Source organism: Octopus bimaculoides, chromosome 8 (assembly GCF_046866305.1).
Source record: "Octopus bimaculoides isolate indiv1 chromosome 8, ASM4686630v1, whole genome shotgun sequence".
Taxonomy (NCBI): domain Eukaryota; kingdom Metazoa; phylum Mollusca; class Cephalopoda; order Octopoda; family Octopodidae; genus Octopus; species Octopus bimaculoides.
In genome coordinates this window covers 96,581,772-96,606,938 of record NC_142935.1, presented here as the reverse complement: position 1 = coordinate 96,606,938, position 25,167 = coordinate 96,581,772, and the positions used below count along the sequence as shown (strand labels likewise).

Below are 25,167 nucleotides of genomic sequence, written 5' to 3'. Positions count from 1 at the left end.
ATCTAGTCCGGCGCTTCTCCGATTCTGAACCACACGTGACAGTAAGTCGTGTAATACGGCACTCTCCCGATGCCGTGCCACATGTGGCAGCAACATACGTAGTCCGGCGCTTCACCGATGCTGTACCACATGACTATTTCGACACAGTAAAGACAGAATTACCGCCCTTACTTTAAATATGGTTGCGTACTCTTCGTCTAATATTGAACCAACTTTAAAACAATAACAACTATTCCAAACCGTTTCTTTTCCAATGTATCCTACTCATTCCTTCACGATTACCGCTTTTTATCAAAGCTTCATCTTTATTTATTAATTCTAACTTAATTTTTGCTTCCCTTTCTTATTTCCAAGTTCCTATAACGGTCGTTAAAGACACCAGGCAACAAGAAAAGCAAACGGAAAAAAATATCTTTATATAAAAAAAACTACATCACAAAAATTTACCCACCTCCAACCAAACAATTACTTTCCAACGCTTGCTGCTCGTTCTTCGTATTTTACATCTTACATAGAAGAAAGGAGAAAGAATAATCTTTAAGGGGTTCCTGTGACAACGTGGCCTTGATCCTTCTGGAATATATTTGTCACTGACAAACGACTCAATGTTGGTCGTTGCCACTCGTCGCTGACATTTTACTTGCAACACCACCGACCTATCTTCTCTCTCTTCTCAAACAACGGATGCTTCTGTATTATTTAAAAGATATCCTTTATAACAAACAGACAAATAAGCAACGGCAGCCGTAACCAAGAGGCTTGAAATAAGCAAGAGTTTTGATATATTCTTCACGCATCTCCAATACTTTCTTCATGTTTATCTGAAAGCATTTTAACATCAATGGACATCGAACCGACGAGGAAGGAATATTTCTAAACTGATGGATGTTTGTTAAATTTCCTTTTCTCAGCGCTGGCTAAGAAAAAGGAAATAGTCTACACAATCCCTCCACTCGACAGGTACCCGTTCTTTTCTTCTTTCTTTCAATTAAAAACCACCCCAAAAAATCCCCAAAAGACATTGTTCTTAAATTCATTAAGATGGTTTTGATGTCATCATTTTTATGTTTCATATGCACGGATGTAAATATATATTCCTATACATAAATGTAAAATTGATATGGTAAATTATATATATATATATACATACATATATATGGAAACGGAGGTGCGTTTGTATGTATGTATATATATACACACACACACACACGTCCTCTGCGGATGTATGTATTTCTTCTCTATCCGTGAATGTAAATAAGGTAGATATTAACCGATATTTGTATGTTGATGTCCTTTATTCAAGCGTATATGCAAATATGTTCTTATCCATGTAAATGTACAATGCCCGTATTTACTATGTAAATATATATGTGCGTATCACTGTATGTAAATGTGTCTATGTAAGTATGTATTGCTCAGATACAGGCATATTGCAAATGTATGCGTACATGTGTCCGAACTTAACTCGCGCATATATATATATATATATATATATATATATATATATATATATATATATATATATATATATATATATATATATATAGTGTGTATGTGTTTATATATATATTTATATTTTGCATGATGTGTGCGTGCGCGCACTCCTATGGGGAAAGTCAGTGTAAAATCCGCTGTTTTTTCCTCCCCAGATAATATTTCCCTCAACTAATTATTTGACTAGGTAGACTCAAGTACTGATACACACATATATATATATATAAATGCTTATCAAGGCATAACTACGCAAGTGCGTCCCTATATATCTGTACACACACTCACACACATGGTCATCGTTTGAAGATTTAATTAAATGTTTAACATATTCATTATATGACAACTTATTTCAAATTAATGAAAATTATTGTTAAACTCCCTTCAAGTCTTAATGTCTAATTTCTTTATAGATTTTTGTTTATTGTTTTTTTTTTTAAATCGCTAAGATATGCTGTTTATCTGTTGTGAGTCTTGCGGTTTCATAATGATGTCAAATGATAAATCTGTTATAGGCAAACAACGCATTTTTATAAAGAATATTCACGTAATTTAGTTCACATGTTCATTTCAGTGTCATAGCGCGCTCGCCGCGCGCACACATATGTGTGTGTGTGTGTGTGCATCTCGGGTGGGTCATTATGCCAGTTATATATATATATATATATATATATATATATATATATATATGTGTTTGTGTGTGTGTGTGTGTGTTTAGCTATCAATAAAATCTATCAACCATTCCCCCCTCTTTTGGATCCGTTTATCGTTTTTCTTTCCGATGACCTTAGAAGATGGTGTTTATTAAATACACAGGTGTTTATTGAAACATTTTCCATATTTAAGATTTCGTATCCTATTCTTCATGTTTATCCATTTCTAAAGTGCTGTGTATGTATACGTATTTGATACGATGGTGGTGGTAAATAGCTGCAGGGACTGGACTTACAACAACAAGTATCTTATATTTTGTGTTGATACTTAAACGATGCCCATACAGTGTTTAAATATCAAGCTATGTGAGCCGAAGAAATGGATATTAATGTGGAAGTCATCAGCTAATCCTTGTAGTATTGTAACCCCAAGCTTGTATGGCGTGCAAGTGAATTGACCCGGACAGGCTAACAAAGGAACCTTTATATGGCCACTCGAGTTGCTAGAAATAGCAGCTAACGATTCTACTTCTTTAAAAAGGACGTATTAAATAATGTAGCCCTGCATACTAAATGGACAGATTGGTCACGGTTGGCAGTGTTTTAATTATAGGTCTGCTTGATCAGACCGGTGAAAGTAAAGAATATGTATACCCGGTGGTTAGGGTTAGGGTTAGGGTCTTTGTAACCCTGAAAACTGGTGGTGTACGTATTCTTTACCTCCGCCCAGACTGCACCAAGTATTGGATTATCAGCTCATGGGTGTTGATTAAACCTTGGTTAAATCTAAACGGTATCCGTTCGTTTATTTGGAGAGTAAAGGTTGATTATCCCAAGTTGTCGGGAATACGTACCTGACCCATCCGAAAATGTGAACTGAAATTGTCACACATCCTAGCCACGGGCAGATTTATTTCTCATTCGCTTCGTGTTGTGAATCATGGCCATTACCATTTAACGTCCATGTTCCATGCTGGCATGTGTTGGGCGGTTCGATAGGAACTGGTGAACCAGAAGACTGCACCAAACACCAGAGCCTGCTTTGACATGCTTTCTACAGCTTAATACCTCTTCCTAACGTCAACCACTTTGCAGAGTGTACTGGGTGCTTTTTACGTGATAGCTGCACCAGTGTGGTCACCAAGGTAAGATCCTCTCAGCTGCGCAAGGAGTTCTATTGAAGCCAAAACAAAACACCAGCTCTTAAGAAATAAGATTCTCATATACCGTATTTTAACGTGTATAAGGAACCCCCTAAGTTTTGGGGCTTAAACTTTGGAAAAACAGTTTTGTAAGGGATTATAATACTATCGATTTATAAGAAACTCCTATATTTTTTTAACCTAATTTTTGACCTAAAAGGGTTCCTTATACATGTTAGAATATGGTATATAAACTGAGGAATGGAATCTTGCAGTTAAACCTGACTTTTAAGGACCCTGTATGACGTTTGCATTCGCAAAGCTCTCCTGGAATCCCACAGAAGTAACTCAGTGGTTCTTCAGTGGTTTATTATTTTTCTTCTCCCACCAGAGTAATATTGGACTTGGAGTTTACAGCTAGGCAGACTGAGCCATTTTACAAGTTCAGTGTGATGCTGATGCAAAACTGTGCCATGGATGGGACAAGAATCACAGGTTTCTTGGTTGGATAGCCATTACTTTGTCCATTCGGGCATTTGAATGTTTGATCTATTTTCCTGTCAACTAATTTTCACTCACATTGGGACATGTTTAGTCCATGTTTGGTTTCCTTCATCTTTAATCATAATTAATACTCCCTTAAATTCACCGTCTTTATTTGTGTTCTTCAGCCATCTCCAGATGGAGTACACTCACATATACACTTACTAGCATACACTTACACTTATTATCATGCACTTATTAGTATAGACTTCTTAGTATACACTTACTCGCAGACACTTATTGATATACACTTTCTAGTGTACACTTACTATCATACACTTACTAGCATATACCTCCTTGTAAACACTTACTAGCATACAATCACATACACTTTCTAGCATACACTTACTAGCATACACTTAAGATCAACCCTGATGGAGCAGACTTTATGATCAAAGATGTTCCAGCCATGAGTCAGTATAGTTTTACTGACTCCAACTTGAGTTACCCACCTTAATTGTTTCTGATTCCGACTCTGACTCGACAGCCCTGGTTGTAAATGATCGTCATCATCATCATATTCATCATCATACAAGCAAGGTTGTTTGTTACCTGTCTTCCATGGAAAACATATCTGGTCATGGGGAATCACTGCCTCTGTCAGAAACAAGTAAGGGTTGATGACAGGAAAGGTAACTCACCACAGAAACTGTGCCTTGACAAATTCGTCTGACCCATGCGAGCATGGGAAAGTGGAAGTTAAACCAATCATGGTGATGGTGATGATGATGATGTTTGTATATATCCGACACATGAAGATCACCAGACACTTTACAGAACAAAACAGTGTTGGTAAAAAAAAAAAATGAAAAATAAAGTTAAATAGTCAGCTGGATGCTAATACTTGAGTAAGATATCAAACACATCTCGAAAACATAATGTGTGGTTGACATTTTAAATTTCATTTGTTGATCGAAGGAAACGGAGTGATATTATATCGTGACTGTTGCAAGTTATGGATGTCATCGACTGCTGGTCTCTGAATTTAAAGGTTATCTTTAGCCATTAGTGAGAAGATCCAGTTTAGCTCTGCTTCACTGGGCTTATGAGATAGATAAGATGGTCGTCTCGATGATGAAACATTTAGAAATGACTCATAAACAGGGCAATGAGGGGGGTAGCTTACAGCACTGGTTATCTGTGGCCTTCTGCTTGTTTCGCTCACTGGACTGTGGCCATGCTGTGACACTGTCTGGAGGGGATTTAGTGGAACAAACGAACCACAGTATTTAGTTATTGGGTTTTTTTTTTTTTTCATAAAGTCTGGTACTTATTCTATCAGTCTCTTTTGCTGAACTGCTAAATCACAGGGACATAAACAAACTGACAGTAGTTGTCAAGCAGTGGATGAGACAAAAAGCATATATACATCATATCTGTTTCTCTCTCTCTCTCTCTGTATATATATATATATATATATATATATATATATATATATATATATATATGTGTGTGTGTGTGTATATATAAAATCAAAATAAGCAACAGGATATCCAGAGGTAATACAGTACAATCATTTCAAGTGACTCCATTTAATTGAACAATGCAATCATTACATCAATTTAAATGCAGAGCAATCCTCAGCTGCATAAATACATAGAATTGAATTAAAACAGATGGACACATTAGTATAATTTTACCTAAAACCTCCAAGGAGGTAAGGAGATAGACAAAGAACATGCTGTCTTCACTTCAGCTTAGAAGATTCTAATGTATCAGGAAGAAAGTCTTGTTAGAGATCTAGCTTGTCACTGTTTTATGGGGTCAGTTATAATTTATAGTCTTGTTTATCAAATCTTTGTATACGAAAAATCTCCCAAAAACTTATATAGACCCTCAGGGAATGTATGGACCCCAGTTGAAAACCACTGCTTTGTAGAGTCTTTCTGAAGCAACAATTATTACACTTTCTGGGTGGATTCAAGCATTACCAGCTGAAACAATGGAGTCTATCCAACCATCTTCTTGGTCTCCTGTTGATTGGCTCAGCTTGAAGAATCCGTCTGGTGGTTCTTTCCTGTGACATTCCAACCACATGTCCTTTGTACTGGAGCTGTGCCCTCTCAATGCCTTGAATTATATTTTTTAAAAAACTGCACACAGCACCCAGACACCTGTTAAGGTGCACCAGTGTGCCACGGTATGCTGTTTGAGAATTATTAATCTTTGGTCGATTTAACCTAATTTTTATTGAGCATTTTGCCAAAGATCTTTGCCTGTGTCATCAGCATCTGACAGGAGTGATCTGTAGTTGAGAAGGAGCTTATTCAACTCTCATAGTGTGAAATGTTACTCATATGTTTAGCCCCGGGTCAGTGCTGACTAAGAAGACTTTTGATCAAAGACTTGATCAGAAGCATTCAATTCAAGATCATCTGACCTTTGTTGTGGTGTTTTTAGGAGTACATAATCTAATGTGTCCTCTTTTAATTTGTGTTTATTTGTCTTTTGAAAGATGGTAGGTATGGTTTGGGGGAAATGTAGCTGCTATATCTAGCAGTTTGTGTGACTCTGTTGAGATTTTTACATTGATTTATAGTGTTTAACGTAGCTTTTATTTCTTGCAGGTTGTGTGACTGTGATTTATATAGAGGCTCCCTTATTGGTTTATTGTATTAACTGTAGCTGCTATTTCTAGCAAGCCATGTGACTATGTACAGACTCCCTCATTGGTTTATAGTGTTAAACGCAGTCGCTATTTCTAGCACTCTGTGTGACTGTAATTATGTAGTGGCCCCTTCATTGGTTTATTGTATTAAATGTAGCTGCTATTTCTAGCAGGTCGTGTGAGCCTAAAAAGCCTCATTATCGGTTTAGAATATTTAATAAGCCTCAGACACAGTCCTGATTAGGGTTAGGGTGTTTGTTTTATCTACAGATACTGATTTCACTAATGACAAGAGGAGGGGGGGTGTTGGGTGGTGGATTCAGACTAAGTAGATGTTCAAAGTTGATAAAGCACTAATTAATATAATTATCAACTCTGTATGTGCTATAATTAAACACTTGACAATTCTGCAATCATACATTATACTTTAAACAAATGGTTTCTTTTTATCTTCGTTTTTTTTTTTTATCTCCACATTCGCCCATTTTTAGATGCTTCCAGTGACCGTTTTTCCATATGAAGAGAGAATTTTAATCCCTCTCTTCATGCTTCTTCATTTCTGGAGAAAGGGAAAACTGCAGGTGTCCCCCCCCCCCCCCACACCTTATGACTTTTCTAACATTGCAAAATTTCTGATTCTTGGAAAAAAAAAAAAGCGAGGGAGAAGTGATTTGAGCCTTGTACTTCACTGGTACTTTATTTATCATCTTTGGAAGGCACAAGCATAGCTGTGTGGGTAAGAAGCTTGCTTCCTAACCATGTGGTCTTAGGTTCAGTCCCACTGCACAGCACTTTGGGCAAGTGTCTCCTACTATAGCTATGGGCTGACAAAAGCTGTGCGTGTGGATCTGGTCGATGGAAATCTGTTGCGTGTACATGTGTGTGTGTGTACCCTTTAGACATAATGTGATGATTGTAAACAACAGGCGTAGGAGTGGCTGTGTGACAAGTAGCTTGCTTACCAACCACATGGTTCCGGGTTCAGTCCCACCTTGTGGCACCTTGGGCAAGTGTCTTCTACTATAGCCTCGGGACGACCAAAGTCTTGTGAGTAGATTTCATAGACGGACATTGAAAGAAGCCCGTTGTATATATATATATATATATATATATATATATATATATATTATATATATATGTGTGTGTGTGTGTGTATATGTTTGTGTGTCTGTGTTTGTCCTCCCAACATCGCTTGACAACCGATGCTGGTGTGTTTATGTCCCTGTGACTTAGTGGTTCGGCAAAAGGGACTAATAGAATAAGTACTAGGCTTACAAAGAATAAGTCCTTGGGGCGATTTGCTTGACTAAAGGCGGTGCTCCAGCATGGCCACAGTCAAATGACTGCAACAAGTAAAAGAATACAAGTGAGGATATTTGTTGGCAGTCTTCTGTGAAAAGCATGTCCAGCCATGCGGAAATATTACTTTGTTTGGAAACAAGTGAGGGTTGGTGACAGGATGAGCATCTGGTGGTAGAAAAATCTGCCATGAAAGTATGGAAAAGTGGACATTAAATGATGATGATGCTGATGATGAAGGATGAAAATAAAAGTTCACCAAGCGGGGTTTGAACTCTGATCAGAGAGAGCCAGAATAAATACTAGAAGGCATTCTAGTTGTTACCCTAATAATTTTGTCAACTGCCCCTTATTACTATCCTTAGTGAGTCTTGAACTTACAATCTCTGTATTTCTGCCAATATCTTCTATCATTTACTTGTTTTAGTCATTAGACTGTGGCCACACTGGGGCACTGCTTTCAAGAATTTTAGTTGAATGAATCGACCCCAGTACTTTTCTTTTTAAGCCCGATACTTATTCTATCAGTCTCTTATGCCAAATTGTTAAGTTACAGGGATGTGAACACACCAACACCGGTTGGCAAGTCAGTGGTACAGGACAAACACAGATACACAAAGATGTATACATACATACATACGACAGGCTTCTTTCAGTTTCCATCTACCAAATCCATTTGCAAAACTTTGGTCGACCCGAGGCTATAGTAGAAGACACTTGCCCAAAGTGTCATGCAGTGGGACTGAACCCAGAACCATGTGGTTGGGAAGCAAGCTTCGTACCACACAGCCACGTGAGAAAAAAAGACACAAGGACTGCTCAGTGTATAAGTATGGACGAGACCTTCGTGTGGAGATATGAATGGATTGTAACCTCTTTCATAGCTGGGTGGGGATGAGAAATAGAGATTTAATTATATTTGTCTGTAACAGAGGGAAATATTGGTGATAGGAAGTGAACCATTGACATTTCACTCAGCTGTAGACACTCTCGCTTCAATTAACAGATGAATTGTGGCTTTTTCTCATTCAGAAGGTCATCTAACCATAAAATACTGCTAGAAATAGCAGCCATGTTTCTGTTAGATCACACTTGAAAAATCTTCAAAATGATGATATATAAGACTGTATTTGATATGATATCTCAGATTAAATTAGATAATATATCGTCATCATCATCATCATCATCATCAAACCAGGACTGCCATGTTATGTTGGCAAATAATCTCTACTCTAAAGTACTGTTGCTGGATATCTCTCGTTGTGAGATTTACAAATAGTAATTTCCAACAGGCAGTATAGTTTAACAGAAATTTGGTAACAAAAGGGTTAATGTGTGATATCTAGGGAGTCTGGCATCATGCATGTCCACTTCACTGCAGTTTACTTAGGAAAACATGTGTTTGACATATTAGCTCTCTGTAGCGCAGTAGTATTAGGAATTTTATCTTGCCACTTGATAGAGACTCTCTGTCACATGGTGGGTCAAAGAGGTGATACAAAAATGTTCTGAAAGCAGGAATAATCAGAAAAACTAATGAGTGGAGAGCTGCCACACTGGCTCCTGATTCTGCTGTTACGTGCCTCCAATGTAAGCATGGATTTTATGAGAATATTGAACTAATAAGCCGTCTCAAGACCTACAAAGAATTAAGCTGCTAATTTGGTCATCTTCTGAAACATGAAGGACAAATGTCAATGCTAGATAACAGATAAATGTTTATAACAATTTACAAAAGTACTGTTAACCTAGGTTTTTGCAGTAATTTGGATGTTTTTATTTCAGAAATATATTGCCACAGAAACCAAATTCATGTAAACAAGTGAAAATGTGTTTGCAAGCTTGTTACATTTAAAAGAGTACCTCTTAGATATGTTGTGCATTTGTAAGAAAGTAGTTCATGAGATAAGATATGTGTGCTATACTCAACGTTGACCGCTCTTTGATGAAAAGGTCAGCAACTTTGTTAAATCTAATACTACATGCTTCAATTATACAAATGATTATATCTATCTATCTATCTATCTATCTATCTATCTATCTATCTATCTATATATATATATATATATATATATATATATATATATATATATATATACATACACACACACATATAGTGAGAGAGAGATACATTCATGCATGTATATATAGTAATGGTATATTCTGTTAAGAATGTAATAGAGAACAGTATAAAACTCGTCCACTTCCAGATTTCACCCAGTGCTACCCTGTAGTAGTATTGTATGTACATCCAGGTTGGTGTTTGGGCTTCTCTCATGTGAGTGGATAATATTTTTTCAGTTATATATATATATATATATACACACACACTTTATTTAAAAGTACCAGAAATATAACAAAAGCTGTTACTCAGTTTCATGTTCCCGTTCGCTGCTTTTAAATAAAGCATATTACTCTACCTCTGGTATTTGAGTACTCCTTTTTCCACCTTGTTTCACATTTATGTGCTTACTCCGGTATATATATATATCTATATATATATGTATCATACATACATATACATGGTTACACACACATATGTATATATATATCTATTATTTAGTAATTCTGAGTCTAAACGAGCTAGGTTTCTGTAAGTGGCCCATGAAGCTTTGGAGCCAAATCAAACTGTTTTAAATGATACATGTAATTCCTACTAAATGTGTTGAGAACCTTTCTTTTGATTGTCTTCTCACTTGTATATATATATATATATATATATATATATATATATATATATATACATATGCATGCATACACACACACACTTGTGTAAAGTATTTATTTATGCATATCGTTGCTATTATGTTAAAGTGTCGTATGTCCAAATTTGGTCAAATGCCTTTTTTCTTTCCGTATTTATTTTTGCTTGCAATAGCCGGTTCTTTTGGTCAAACTATTGTATCTCCAGCTGCTTCAGATGCCAAGATATAAAAAATTGTCAAAGTGTAGTACAACAGTTTCGCTATGGAATGATGAAACTATATTTTGAACTTACGAGGCCTTTTGCATGATAGCAACGATATACAATCATACAATATTAGTTATTTTCCTTGTAAATGTGAGATTAAATTTTTTGTTTTTGGTTTTTCAGGAGAGGATGGGTGTGAGGAAGGTCATTTTCCCATGTGACCTTCCTCACTGGAACATTGTAAGTCAGCAGCTACTGCAGCTTCAGTTCTACTGTCAAAGTTCTGGTGCTACGCCTCAAGGGTTAGCCCAGCTCCACCAGCAGATTTTCCTGCAGATCAGAAGCAAAGGTCCACCGACCCCATTCACCTACCATGAAGGCCCCAGCAGTAGTCAACCCAAGGAGCTGTCTACAGCTGAAAGTCAACCATGTGTTTATCAAGGCCTTGTGATTTTCCTGGAACAAGTTGCTAGCATCGATGAAAAGGACTGCTTTCTGCACTTCATCTTCCCTGCCGTTATCGATATGGCCTGTAATATCAAGGAGTTAATTCCACAGGAAGGTATACCTCTCTGTCGGAAGCAATGCAGTAAGTTGCTATTCACTTATCTTTAACCAGGTGTTGCTTTCTTTTGTTTTAGGAAATATTGGCCCAGACGTGGTCGTGTGGTTAAGGGGTTTGCTTCCCAACCATTCAATTCTGAGTTAAGTCCCACTGTGTGTCACCTTGGACAAGTGCTTTCTACTATAGCCCTGGGCCAACCAAAACCCTTATGTGTAAGATTTGATTGATGGAAACTGAAAGAAACCCATTCTGCATGTGTGTGTTGCAAGGTACTTGGTGACCCTGTCAGTGGTGGTGCTACATAAAAAACACCCAGTACACTCTATAAAGTGGTTGGCATTTAGAAGGGCATTGAGCTGTAGAAACCATGCCAAAATTGACGGTTGGAGCTCAGTGCAGTCTTCTGCCTGGCCAGCCCCTGTCAAACCATCCCACCCATGCCAGCATGGAAAATGGATGTTAAATGTTGATGATGATGATGATGTATATTTGCGTGTGTGAGCACGTGAGAGTTGGTGTCTCCTCGCCTTGACATCATGTGATTGTTGTAAATGAGTGTCACTGTCATACAAGTGATGTCCTTCTTTCCCAAGTTGGTGGGATTAGATCGACCCCAGTACGCAACTGGTACTTAATTTATCGACCCCGAAAGGATGAAAGGCAAAGTTGACCTCGGTGGAATTTGAACTCAGAACGTAAAGACAGACGAAATACTACTAAGCATTTCGCCCGGCTTGCTAACAATTCAGCCAGCTCACTGCCTCATTAATAATAATAATAATAATAATTAAGAAACACAAAAAGCCTTGTGAAATTCAGCTAACCAGGTTTTCCTGGATGGAATGTTGAATTTTTTTCCACTACTGTTCAAACTAGCAAAGTCAACAAAGCAGTTTAGCAACTGTTTTGTGTAATCAAAGTCTGGATGAACACCCGTTTTGAAAAAAAGACAGAAAACAATCAAAGGGAGAGAACTGAGTGTGCAGGAAATGCAGACAGTCTTTTATGAGTGTTGAAAGTTTCATAAACCAACATTGGAATTGATTACCTTTAATTCTTGTGGTTTATCTTTAATTCCTGCTAACAAGTACTTTGTACTATGTGGACATGATGAGAACATCTCAGCTTTTGGTTTTCGTATAGTCCCTGGAGGTTCTTAGGTTCTTCAAAAGATATTGTTTTTCAAGAAAGCATATGGAACATCTTTACCATAAGGTCTTGTCTTAGAAAGGATCTTCCATTTGATGTAGCTGATGTTCACATCTCTAAGTCTCTAGATTAACACTGGAAGGGTTGATGTATGTCTCCTTGGGTTCCCTAATGGTAGAAAGATGGTTGTTGTGTTTAAATTTGTGTGTGTGTGTGCGTACGTGCCTTCTTGCAGTGACATGATATTGCATGATAGTTGTAAATGAGTATCACTGTTATACAAGCAGTGTCTTTTATTTGCAATCTGCTATGGAAAACCTGTTTGGCCATGGGGAAATTTTACCTTAGAAACAGGTGAGTGTTGGTGACAAGAAAGGTATCCAGCCATAGAAAAATCTGCCTCCATAGATTCTGTCTGACCCAGGCAAACCTGGAAAAGTGGACGTTAAATGACAATGAAGATGATTGATAATGTAGTATTATATACTCTGCGTCTGAATAAAAGTTGGCGTGGTTGTAGCTGAAACATCTTTAATCATAGGTCTGCTTGAATTAAGATTGACCTGCAGTTAAAAGCAACAACTCATGTTTATTGATGCATAGAAACACACATAAGACCGATTAGGTTCATGCAAATATACATTCACACACACACACACACACATTTGTTACAAGTCAGTGAACTATATCCTTTCTATTTGTACCTCTCAGAGAAGTAATTATTGATTTTCTTTTATATTTCCGCAGCCAAAAGCATTGCAGTCAGCCGTAACTTAATGTCAGCCATCATTTCATGTGCATTTCTGTGCCTGTTTCCAGAGAGGAAGAAAGAGAAAACATCGCGGCTAAATAATATTAATTTCTCTAACTTCTTTCGCTACCTTCCTCTGTAAGTAGCAGGAATTACCATATATTTTCTTCTTCTTTAGTGTTCCTTCATATGCACTCATTCATTCATTGGAGAAAACACAGCAGCCACATATGAACATAAGATATATATATATGTATATATATATATATATATATATATATATATATATATATATATATATATATATATATATATTATATTATATGCATATATATATATATATATATATATATATATATATATATATACATATATATAGGCGCAGGTATGGCTGTATGGTAAGTAGCTTGCTTCTCAACCACATGGTTCCGGGTTCAGTCCCAGTGTATGTCTTCTACTACAGCCTGGGGCCGGTCAAAGCTTTGTTAGTGGATTTGGTAGACGGAAACTGAAAGAAGCCTGTCACATATATGTGTATATCCTTTTATTCTTTTATTTTTTTACTGCTTTCAGTCATTTGACTGTGGCCATGCTGGAGCACCACCTTTTAGTTGAGCAAATCGACCCCAGGGCTTATTCTTTGTAAGCCTAGTACTTATTCTATCGGTCTCTTTTTGCTGAACTGCTAAGTTACAGGGATGTACACACACCAGCATTGGATGTCAAGCGATGTTGGGGGGAAAATACAGACACACACACACATATGGCAAGTTTCGTTCAGTTTCCATCTACGAAATCCATTCACAAAGCATTGGTCAACCTGAGGCTATACTAGAAAACACTTACCCAAAGTGCCATGCTGTGGGACTGAACCCGGAACCCCATGGTTGGGAGGCAAACTTCTGACCACACAGCCATGCCCATGCCTATTGTTTGAGTAGAAAGGGGATGGGTTGAAAACTTTTGTCTCTCAAATGTGAGAAAAGATATTGGAACATCTAAATATTTTTATTCCTCCTGTTTCTTTAATGTTTCTCCCTTTAAATGACTATTTTGAAGTAGATGCACCATTTGATATTTTCTTATGGTGATATCTTTACCAAAACCTACTCCATCATATAAAGATCTCAGATACCTATGAAGAAAATTAATGCCATGTTAAATATTTCTTTTTATTTTTTACTAATAATTTGTCTGTTTTTATATTTCCTTAGGCAATCCCAGTGTGCCAAACTGCGTTGTATTCTTCATTATTTCCGTAGAGTTGCTTCTGCCGGCCAATATTTCACTGGAGAAATTGAAATACAACGACAGGTTAGCAGAAATTAAAAAAAAATTTTTTCAGTTGATTGTTGCCAGTGCCGCCTGATTGGCTCCTGTGCTGGTGGTATGTAAAAAGCACTATTTGAGCGTGGTTATTGTCAGTGCCACCTGACTGGTTCCCGTGCCCGTGGCACGTAAAAAGCACCATTCGAGTGTGGTCGTTGCCAGTATCACCTGATTGGCTCCTGTGCCGGTGGTATGTTAAAAGCATTGTTTGAGCGTGGTTGTTACCAGTGCCACCTGACTGGCTCCCGTGCCGGTGGCATGTAAAAAGCACCATTCAAGCATGGCTGATGCCAGTACTGCCTGACTGGCCCTCATGCTGGTGGCACGTAAAAACCACCCACTACACTCTCGGAGTGGTTGGCGTTAGGAAGGACATCCAGCTGTAGAAATATTGCCAGATTGGATTGGAGCTTGGTGCAACCTTCTGGCTTGCCAGCCCTCAGTCAAACTGTCCAACCCATGCCAGCATGGAAAGCAGACATTAAGTGACGATGACGATGATCTCAATCGGGGATCCATATAAGACCTGGGAACTCCAAGCAAGCAAAATAGTAAATTGGGGACCCACCTTAGTATTTGAAAGGTGCATGAACAAAAAGGTTTTGCTTTAGATGTGTTTATTGCAAGAAACAGCCAGATTTCTTTCTTCTGAGACTAATTCCTCTTTACTTCTGCTGTTTTTTAATTGTTTGCAAAAGAAAACACTTCATTATGTAAATTCTGATTTCTGTCAACTCTTTGTTCATTTTTAGGTAATGGAACCACGAAAACGTCCAACTCTGGAAACATGGAAGAATTGCTCTACCAGTCTCTGTCCTATTTATGTTCGAGAAAATGGTAAAACATATGATGCCAGTAGTGCCACTTTAAAGGTTGGTAAATAATTTTTATATTTTGTCTTTTTTCTGGAACGTCATCCTTTCTTGCATCAAATATTTACCTCCAAGAAATCTAACTAAAAGATAAAAACATCTCAACACCTGGTACTCTGGAGTTTCAAGCGCAATGCTAGTTGTCAGCCATGCTGTTACCCATATACCAACACCAAACCATGACACCATGTGACCTTCTTTGACGAATCACAGCCCACCTTACAGTAATAACAATCAACTTCTGTCATTCGAATTCAAAATGGCTGATGACTAGCATCATGCTTGAAACTCTTGCATTTCATTTTGGGTTTGGTTTCTATGACTGGATGCCCTTCTCAATAGGAACCTTTTTGTTTTTACAGAGAGTCCTGTGTGCATTTTATTGTAGCACCAGCATTACAATAGAGGCACGTGACCTAGTAGTTTGGGTGTTGCATTCATGACCACAAGATCATGGTTTCAACTCTTGAGCCAGACGCTATGTTGTATTCTTGAGTTAAAACTCTTCATTTTATGTGACTGCAGTTTACTCAGCTCTCAACGAATGACCCTACGATGGATTGGTGCCCTGTTCAGGAGGATTATTGTATTCTTGGTAAACTCCTATGCCATGGAAACTGGGCAACGAGCACTATGAGTCCCAGGGCTCAAGGCATTACTTAGCTGCGAGCTTTAGAGGGATGGTCATGACTGGAACAAGACTAAAGGTTCTCTTTTTCTGTTGAGAGGTGAAAACATTTCAGTTAATTTGATAGAAGTTTTAATTGTAATGTCTAGTAATTTTATCACTTAATTAATGCATTTATTTTATTAATCTTAAATTTCAGATTGGATTTGCTAACAGATTTCTTGGAGGTCACATTTTGAGTAAAGGTAGATGCCAGGTAGGAAACAGTTGCTTTCTATTTTATGAAATTTTTTATTTTTTGATTTGTATTTACAAGAGACATTTAATTTTACGTCAATTGATTTTTTTTTGTCTTTAAAAAAATTGTTTTTTGTTCTTTTTAAAATCTTCAGGAGGAAATTATTTATATGACATGTCCTGAATTATTGGCCTCTACTCTCTTCATGGAAGCTATGGATGACAATGAAGCCATAACCATTAAAGGCTTTGAGAAGTTTTCTGAGTTTTCTGGTTATGGAGAGAATTTGAAGTTCTCTGGAAACTACTGTGATAAGGCTTCTGTGAGTAACCCTAAAGGCTGCATATTTTTCTTCAATAGTTACCCTCAGAATGTTTGGATGCTGCTTTGTTATCATCTTTGGCCACAATGAACATACTTAACTTTCATTGTTGTCGTCGTCATCATCATCATCATCATTTAATGTCCGTTTACCATGCTGGTGTGGGTTGAACAGTTTGCAAGGAGCTAGTATGGTCAGGGGTCACACCAGGTTCCGTAGTCTGTTTGGGTTTGGTTTCTATGGCTGGATGCCTTTCCTAATGCCAACCACTACACAGAGTGTATTGGGTGCTTTTTATGTGTCTTCAGTACCAGTGCTTTATACGTGGCACCAGCACCCTCACCAATGCTTTATATGTAGCCTCTTGGTTTTAGGACCTCAATTCTGTTGTGGTGGGCAGGTCTTCTTGAGTACAGCACTGCACCACATATTTCGGTCCTCTGTCCTCTTGGATGGTTTGACAGTATTTGATGGGCCCAAGGACTGCACTGTGCTCCACTGTCTACTTTGGCATGGTTTCTATTGCAGGATGCCCATCCTAACACCAGCCATTTTACAGCATGTGCTGTGTGCTTTTTTTGTGTGCCACCAGTACTGCTTCCATGGCTTTCTTTCCCATTTTATTCCATCACCATGTCATCTTTTTCCTGGCTGGAATCTTGTCTCATCTCTTTGAAAAAATAGTTAACTATACTATTTTTTTTCTGCTTTTTACATGAAGCGGGAGTAGATACATTCATTTTCTCTCAGAAGTGAACTGTTCTTTATTTGCTTTGCATTTAAATGTTTCCATTTTTCTTTTCTTTTCCTCCAGCGGAAATCTGGTGGCAACCTAGAAACGATGCTTAGCGCCATCAATACACTTCCGTACAAGTTTAACAATCAACAAAGGCAATACATGGACCGATACCTGTTGCGAGATCTCAATAAATGTCTGGTTGGCTTTCAGCCAGCAATAAGCTCACTAAATCACACATCTGCAGATGAGGATTCTCTTCTCAATCAGGTTTGTGTCAACTCCGAGACACAAACTGTTACTACTGAAATTGTAGAAGACACCATTCTTGTAACTAATGTTGAATCCAGCAATCTGACGCCACCCCATAAAAGCAATGTGGCATCTAACACGGACGAAATTCTCATTGCCAATGAAGCAACAGATGTTGAAGGTTGGTTTTGGTTTTTTTTTGTGTTTATTCGTTAAAATATAGTTTACTTAGTAATTAATCTGGACGAGTAATTATTGTCAAATACCTGTATGTTGTTATTTGTTCCTTCTTAAGCCATGCCTGGTTTATAAGGGGCCGGTTTCCCAGTTTCATTGGCGTATAGGTTCCCCACCTAGGCAGGGTGCTGGTCTGTCGCAGGTGAGCTGCTAGATGCGGGAGGAAAGAGTGAGAGAAAGTTGTGGCAAAACAGTCAGCAGAAGATCACTATTACCTTCTGCTGGAGCCACGTGGATCTTAGGTGTTTTGCTCATAAAAACACACACATCACCCAGCCTGAGATTCGAACTCGCTGTCCTTCGACCACTAGTCCACTGCTCTAACCACTAGGCCATGTGCCTCCACTAAATACCTGTATGGGAACATTATATTCAACATGTTTTTGATATGTCATTTGTATGTCATTTTGTATGTCTTGTGATATACGTATCATATCTTGAGACTGCACGGACTGAGATTCCCATTGACAGAATCCCAATATTTAAAAATAAAATGCTAATACTTTACGGTATGCAAATTTGTTCCTTATTTCGAATTGTTTTCCATTCATATTGATTTCTGTTAATCTTTAAAATGTTTATATTTGTAGGGGAAAGAAAAGAAGTGAAATTTGTCGAAGATATTGATAGTTTTGCCAAGCGTTTAACGAAAGAAATTCTCACTGAATCTCTATGTGAATTGAACCCTCAATGTACTTGTAATAACTCTGATGATGTGGCTCCTCGTTTTGATAAAGAATTCAAGTCTATAGCAAAGTTTATACCAGAACATTGTTCTCTGTATGGCAGTGGGCTGTTGGCGTCCACCTTTGGTCATACAGCGTCGATGGATTACTTGGATGTTGATTATCATGACTGGATCTCAAACTTTCGACGTCGAAGTTCAAACTTGAGCGATTTGACATCCCGTCGAAGTAGCTGCAGTACACGTTACAGCTCTGACATCAGTTCAGACTTTGAAGAATTGTATGAATCTTTCATGAAACGAGAACTTACGACTCGTCCTGGCACGATTCATGAAGAAATCGGCACATACAATGTTCAAGATTTTGCTGCCAACTTTATAGAAAACCTACTCCAAGAGAGTGCTGCTATTGTTTATAATACAACCGGTATGCAGAACTTTCAAAATATTCACCTTCCATCTAATTTGCACAAACCTGTGCCAATTAAATTTGGCCCTGAACCAAACATCGATCGTAATGCCAATGTCTCTTTTATATCAGAGGACACTGTCCAAGGTTATGTAGATCATTTATTTGAAGACATCAAGGTGACTATTGTTGATTCAGAAGAAATTTGTTTACAGTGTGAAAACAAAGAACAACAAAGACAGTGTTCATTTTTCAGCAATTTAAGCACTCTAAAAGATCTTTCTGATGCTAGCATCATGTCTGTTGACCCAGCTTGCAATATTTTCCGGCCAGCCATACCAGAGGCCATCTACAGTTATTCAGATTACCTCTCAAACGAAATTTTATGCGATTCTCTAAACGAAATAAGTAGTCTAAATATTTCCTCTCTTGTTGGTTCTATTTTATCATCCAACAGAGAATACAAAGACTCTCCATCGTCTACAGAGCTAGACTTAACTGCTGTTGCAGATAAATTAGTTAACCAAATATTTCGGGAAGCCAAAGCTATAGTTAATTGCACTAACCCTTCTTCAGCTTCTTCCAGTCGACGACAATCACTTTGGAGCAACTCTTCTTCATTGTCTGGTTGGATGAATAATAGCTTATCATTTGGGTGTTGGATTAATGATTTAAGTTCAAATATTCTTGACAGCAGCCTGAAAACAGCTCACAAAATTAGTATGTTCATTGACAGTATTGAATGCCATGGTGTAAAAGCTGCTTATACCTCAAGTAGTTGCCAAGGAGTTTATCTCCCTGATTATGATAAATATGCCTTGACTATTACGAAGGAACTATTTACAAATGCTTTGTTAGAACTGCATGAGAACTACCTTATTAACCCCTATTACCGACAGCTGCTACGGTACCAGTATGGACCCAGCTTGCCAAATATGACTAGTGTTGAAGACATGGACTGTTGTGGAGTTGGTTTCGACCACAAACTTGTTCCTCAGGAAGATCTTGCCAATTTCTATATGGAACTTGAGAGGCAAAGTTCTTTGAGTGAACAGAACAAAACAATTGAACCAAGCATGAGTGGATTCCGCGATATTACACTTTCACAGTTTGCTGAGGAACTGATGCGCACTGATGCAACGAGCCAGTCTTTGTTGAGCTTGCGCAATAATTGGCACCAGGAAAGTTTCCATAGCGGTAGTTTAAGTGGATTTAAAGACAACACTTTGGCAAGTTTTGAGGACGAGTTACTTAGGAGTTGTGTTGATTCTCCAGATTCCTTATTATATTTTGATATTAGGGACAATTTTCAACATCAAGAATCTGTGATCTCTCGAACTGATATTTCTGATGACCCAACATCTAAAGATTTCAGTGAAATTCATTCTATGTCTTTGGACAGTGATGATAATCTATCAACATTTGCTGATCAGGTGTCAGAGGAAATAATGTACGAGTCTTTTGTAGATATTTTTGGAGTCATTCCATGTAATGTTCAGTTTAAATCTAATATATGTTTGCAATGCCTTGAAATGATTGCTGATGAAATTGCCAAAAATGTGATCCATGTTGCCATACTGACATTGCAAAACCCTTCTTGCGACTATAGCGAAGATTTAACTCTGAACCTTTCACAACTTGCTCATCCATGCTTGCACAGAAAATTTCCTGTAATGTCTGTCATCGATTCCGAACCACAAAACATTCCACCACCTCAAACTCTAAATGACTTTTATGAAAATACTTCCAAAGAAATCATAGGATCTGCTATTTTAACCGTTTCTTCATGCAGAGACATTTACAAAGTAAGTTGAAATATTTTTCTTTTGAAATATTTTTCTCTTTATTCTTTAATCCTTTCTTTTTCCACTGGTGAAGCGAAAACATAAACTTCTCATTTCACTACGAGTGAAATGAATTAACTTCACTTCTGTATTTGTTCTGCAAGGTTCTTGATGTGAATTCATGAGTTGAAACAAATCTTGTGTCTTGGGAGGGTCATCACACCAATAACAACAGTATATGCACTGGTGCGATATCACTTCTTTTTTGTTTGTCGATTGGTTAAATATTTACCCAACTAAGTAATCGATCATTTGTTTAATGTGCTGGTTAAACAGGTGATCGGGTGTTTGTTAGTGACAGTCCTTTTGTTGCCATATGTGACCTTCTCACTGACTTCCTCTCTCCGCAAGGTCTACTCTGATGAATTTAGTTTTTAGTTTTGCTGGAGAAAACAAGCAATAACATCAGCAATAAACCGAAGAAGGAATAATTGGGTGAATTCTGTCAAAGTGGTGTTTTCTTTGTTAGTTGTAGCAAATATTGGTTTCAGAATTTGTCTCAAGGCCAGCAATTTTAAGGGAGTAGGAAAGTGGATCACACCAACCCTATTGTATGACTGGTACTTATTTTATTGACCTCCGAGAAGGGTGAAAGGCAGAGTCAACTTTGGTGGAATTGGAACTCAGAACATAAAAACAGATGCTACCGATTCTGTCAGTTTGCTGCCTTTGTATGTTTTTTTGCCAAAATCTTAACGTCTGCCTACTTCTCTCTCTTATTGCTGTAAATCATTGGTCTGTGGCCATACTGGGGCACTGCCGTCAAGTATTTTAGTTGACTGTGTAGATAACTATTGCTTTCAGCTTTAGTTATTATTTATTACTCTCATAAAAAATGAAGGGCAATTTGAGGCTATGGTAAGAGAGACTTGCTCAAGGTGCCCTACAATGAGATCAAGCTTGGAAATAAATATTAAATTTGGGGGAGTTGGCCAGTTGATTAGGCTGACTCCCAGTACGCAACTGGTACTTAATTTATTGACTCCGAAAGGATGAAAGGCAAAGTTGACCTTGGTGGAATTTGAACTCAGAACGTAGAGACAGATGAATTACCGCTAAGCATTTCGGCAGGCATGCTAACCTTCAACTGGGTATGAATAATAATAATAATAATAATAACATGGAAAAATATCTTAGGAATGAGAATCCAGGTTTGAAATTTCCCCAAGACACCTGATGAAGGCTGGAGGGTATATCAGCTGAAACATTGTGTTAACAACAAACAAGATGAGGACAAATATCCATCAAATGTGAATAATGTAATCCTGCAGTATCTCCTAGCTTCAAGATTTTGATGATCTGTATGTTTATCTTTAGAATGACATTGTAGGGTAGGTGTGAGAGGCAGGATCTGATCAGTTTGAACAAAAAACATGAATATTTGGGCCAGACATGGTCGGTTTAAACACTGAAAGGGTCAACCCGTCTTCCTTCTTCATTTACAGAGTAATTGTCGAGCGTTAGTCAGTTCGTGTGGAATCCCTGGATCAAATCCCCAGCTTGAAGTTTTGCTCCAGTGGATTGTTGCTTCATACATCCAAACTCCAGTTTTTATATGTTACACAAAGCAAAGTGAAAAACTTGTCAGGGTGAGTAAAGAACACTCGTTTATTCTGTAATGTTTTTGTTTTTTTTTATAATCTTTTACGTCACATGATCATGAGCAAGCTATTGGATGTTGTTATACATCGCTGATCACTGTGCACTTTGCATTGTTTTAGCTTTTGAATGATTCCTACCATGCTGGCTAGGTGGGCAGGCCAACATCTCCCCTGATCAGGAGGCTAGTCCATTGCCGGTGTGACCCATTTACGGCTGAGTGGACTGGAGTAATGCTAAATGAAGCGTTTCGCTCAAGAACACAACACATTGCCCAGTCCAGGAATCGAACCCGGCGTGTAAAAAGTACCATCCGAACGTGGCCTATGCCAGTACCCACTGACTGTTTCCCGCGCCACTGGCACGTAAAAAGCACTGTCTGACCGTGATCAATGCCTGGCCCGCCTGACTGGCTCCTATTCTTTTATTCTTATATTTGTTTTAGTCATTTGTCTGCGGCCATGCCGGAGCACCGCCTTTAGTCGAACAGATAGATCCCCCCGCCCCCCCCCATCGGACTTATTCTTTGTAAGCCTAGCATTTATTCTATCGGTATCTTTTGCTGAACTGCTAAGTTACAGAGATATAAACACACCAACATCTGTTGTGGTGGCGATGGGGCGGGAACAGACACAGACACACAAACATATACATACATATATATACATACATATATATATATACGACAAGCTTCTTTCAGTTTCCTTATACCAAATCCACTCACAAGGCTTTGGTCGGCCTGAGGCTATAGTAGAAGACACTTGCCCAAGGTGCCATGCAGTGGGACTGAACCCGGAACCATGTGGCTGGTAAGTAAGCTACTTACCACACAGCCACTCATGTGCCTATGTTTGCATATTATTTATAATTTCCCAATTTTTGTAAGAAAACGATATTTCCTGTCTCAATGTTGTTTCTCTTTCATGTTTCAGTTTCCCGATGTGGTCAGCATTGTCCAAGCAAAGTGCTGGACTGTTGGTGATCTGATGTGTTCTGTACATAAGTTCTGTAACCAGGCTCTTGAGCAGTTGGACTCAGAAGGAGTAATTACTTTAGATTTATTCGAAGAAGTCATCATATCTGCCCATCGTTGTCGTCCTGTTCTTGAAATCTCTCCAGACGATGCCACTGTTATTGCTGAAGTGCCTACAAGCGATTCCACTGTTGTCGACCTGCCACTTGAATATGTCACCTCTAGCAACAACAACAACAACAACGATGATGATGATAATGGTGATGTTGTCCCAGCTGCATCCGAAAATCACCAAATCCTTCCTACCACACTCCTGACTTCTGAGAGTGATACAGTGATTGATGATGATCCTGACTGAATTCTTGCAGGAATGGATTGGGAGTTTTTAAAGAATTGTCACTGATAGTCAGAGGTTAATTTTTTTTTTCTCAGTTTTTTTTTTTTTTTTTTTTTTTTTTTTTTTTTTTTCCTCCTACTGGCTCTGTTATGGTTTCTGCTTCTCAACTTCTTCTTTCTGGAAGTACCAAGATGCTATAAAGAAAGATGAAGATATAGAACCAAAACAAATATGAAAACGAAGAATCACTTTGTATGTTCATCTTTGTTATGGATGTCCATTTTGTAGAGTAGGAGAGATAGACTGGAGTTGTTGCAATAAGGATGGGCGTATACTATTTACCCCTCCTTGATGTGTTGCTTAAGATTATTCTGTTACCTTTTGGGTGAAGGTACGTTGCTGCTGTTGCCACAGAATGTATTTTTTTTTTTTTGTCTTTTAATGTTGAAAAACCCTGCCAAGTCATTGTTTCCTGAATCCAGTTGCCAGTATGGGGTTACATTTCATGATAAAGATCTTGTAAATGTTTGAAAAAGAAGTGTTTAAATTTGTGAACCAAATTTATATGAATTTCTTCCTCTTGTCAGTAATGGAATGCTTTCAACTGAAAGTTCAAAAAGGGAAAAAAATGGTTGGTACCAACAACCAGAATGTCTACTTAAATGTTTGTTTACCAAAAGCCTGTGTATAGTAAAACAAAATACAAAAAAAAAAATCTGAAGAATTAACTTTCTATTTTCTTAATATGTTTATTTATTATTTTGTTATCTTTTATTATTTGAGTTTAGTGAATGAGAATATAGTTTTGTTGATCTTGTTTGTGTCTTGGACTAATTCTTGCTGCCAAAAATGGTTGTTTTGAATAAACACCTCTTCTCCCATTCCAAAAATAGACGAAAAAAAAATGTTAAAAAAAATTGCAAAATTTGCTATTCATAAAATATTTTGGATTATTATCACCTGACTAATTAATACAAGTGATAATGATAATTATTGTGGGGAACTATCATAGAGTTGAAAAGCAAAAAAAATATACATATATTTTGCCTGTTTTTTTAAAATTTGTATGTTTTATGATGTGTTTTATGAGTCAGAACATGTCTATCACTTCTTAAAAGGCTAAATTTAAAACTAGGCAGTGAAATAGTTTAAGCTGTTTTGTGTCATCTCAATTTGAAAAAACCTTTTTTTAAATCAACCCTTCCCACCAAAAAAAAAAAAGAACTGAACTAAATTAAACTGAAATAAAAAGAAAAACAATACAAATCCTCAAAAAAAAAAAAGAAACTTTACCAAAAACGAAACAGCTGATCAGAGGGAAATATTAGCTGAAGCTGAGTATATTATTTCATCTTCTCTCTCTAGTGTCTCGTTTAATACCCAGTTGTATTAATAAATGTTTGTAATTGTAAAAAAAAAAAAGAAAAAAGAAAAAAAGTGAAGAAAAAACTGATCAACAAAAAATCTCTAATCAGTTTTAAGTGTAATGAGAAGGTAAAACAGAATATATTATATTTTATGTTAAAGTTTTAAAACTTAGGCATTGTGTATGGAACTCCATAAATGAATAATTAAAACATTATTATTATTATTA

The 25,167-nt window shown here is 37.5% G+C and overlaps 1 protein-coding gene across 3 annotated transcripts; it reads left to right on the top strand.

The window, feature by feature from the left end:
- LOC106877645 (uncharacterized) lies at positions 1 to 25,167 on the top strand. 3 transcript variants are annotated; one of them, XM_014926590.3, is made up of 11 exons: positions 1 to 960; positions 10,831 to 11,236; positions 13,109 to 13,250; positions 14,327 to 14,426; positions 15,194 to 15,313; positions 16,141 to 16,197; positions 16,334 to 16,501; positions 17,316 to 17,670; positions 18,317 to 20,625; positions 22,110 to 22,253; positions 23,196 to 25,167. In XM_014926590.3, exons 2-11 carry the CDS (start codon positions 10,837 to 10,839, stop codon positions 23,592 to 23,594), a joined length of 4,194 nt encoding a protein of 1,397 aa, XP_014782076.1. In that variant the 5' UTR covers positions 1 to 960; positions 10,831 to 10,836; the 3' UTR covers positions 23,595 to 25,167. The 3 variants fall into 3 exon arrangements, with proteins under 3 accessions (XP_014782076.1, XP_089212975.1, XP_089212976.1); XM_089356849.1 differs by lacking the exon at positions 1 to 960 and adding an exon at positions 1,210 to 1,259 and having other exon boundaries at positions 23,196 to 24,884; XM_089356850.1 differs by lacking the exon at positions 1 to 960 and adding an exon at positions 9,850 to 10,014 and having other exon boundaries at positions 23,196 to 24,884.

Bases quoted from the DNA above. Each gene is read 5' to 3' on its own strand.
- LOC106877645 (XM_014926590.3), top strand. From the start codon at position 10,837: ATGGGTGTGAGGAAGGTCATTTTCCCATGTGACCTTCCTCACTGGAAC. The intron at 15,314-16,140 runs GTTGGTAAATAA...CTTAAATTTCAG, and splicing joins CCAGTAGTGCCACTTTAAAG to ATTGGATTTGCTAACAGATT. The intron at 16,198-16,333 runs GTAGGAAACAGT...TAAAATCTTCAG, and splicing joins TGAGTAAAGGTAGATGCCAG to GAGGAAATTATTTATATGAC.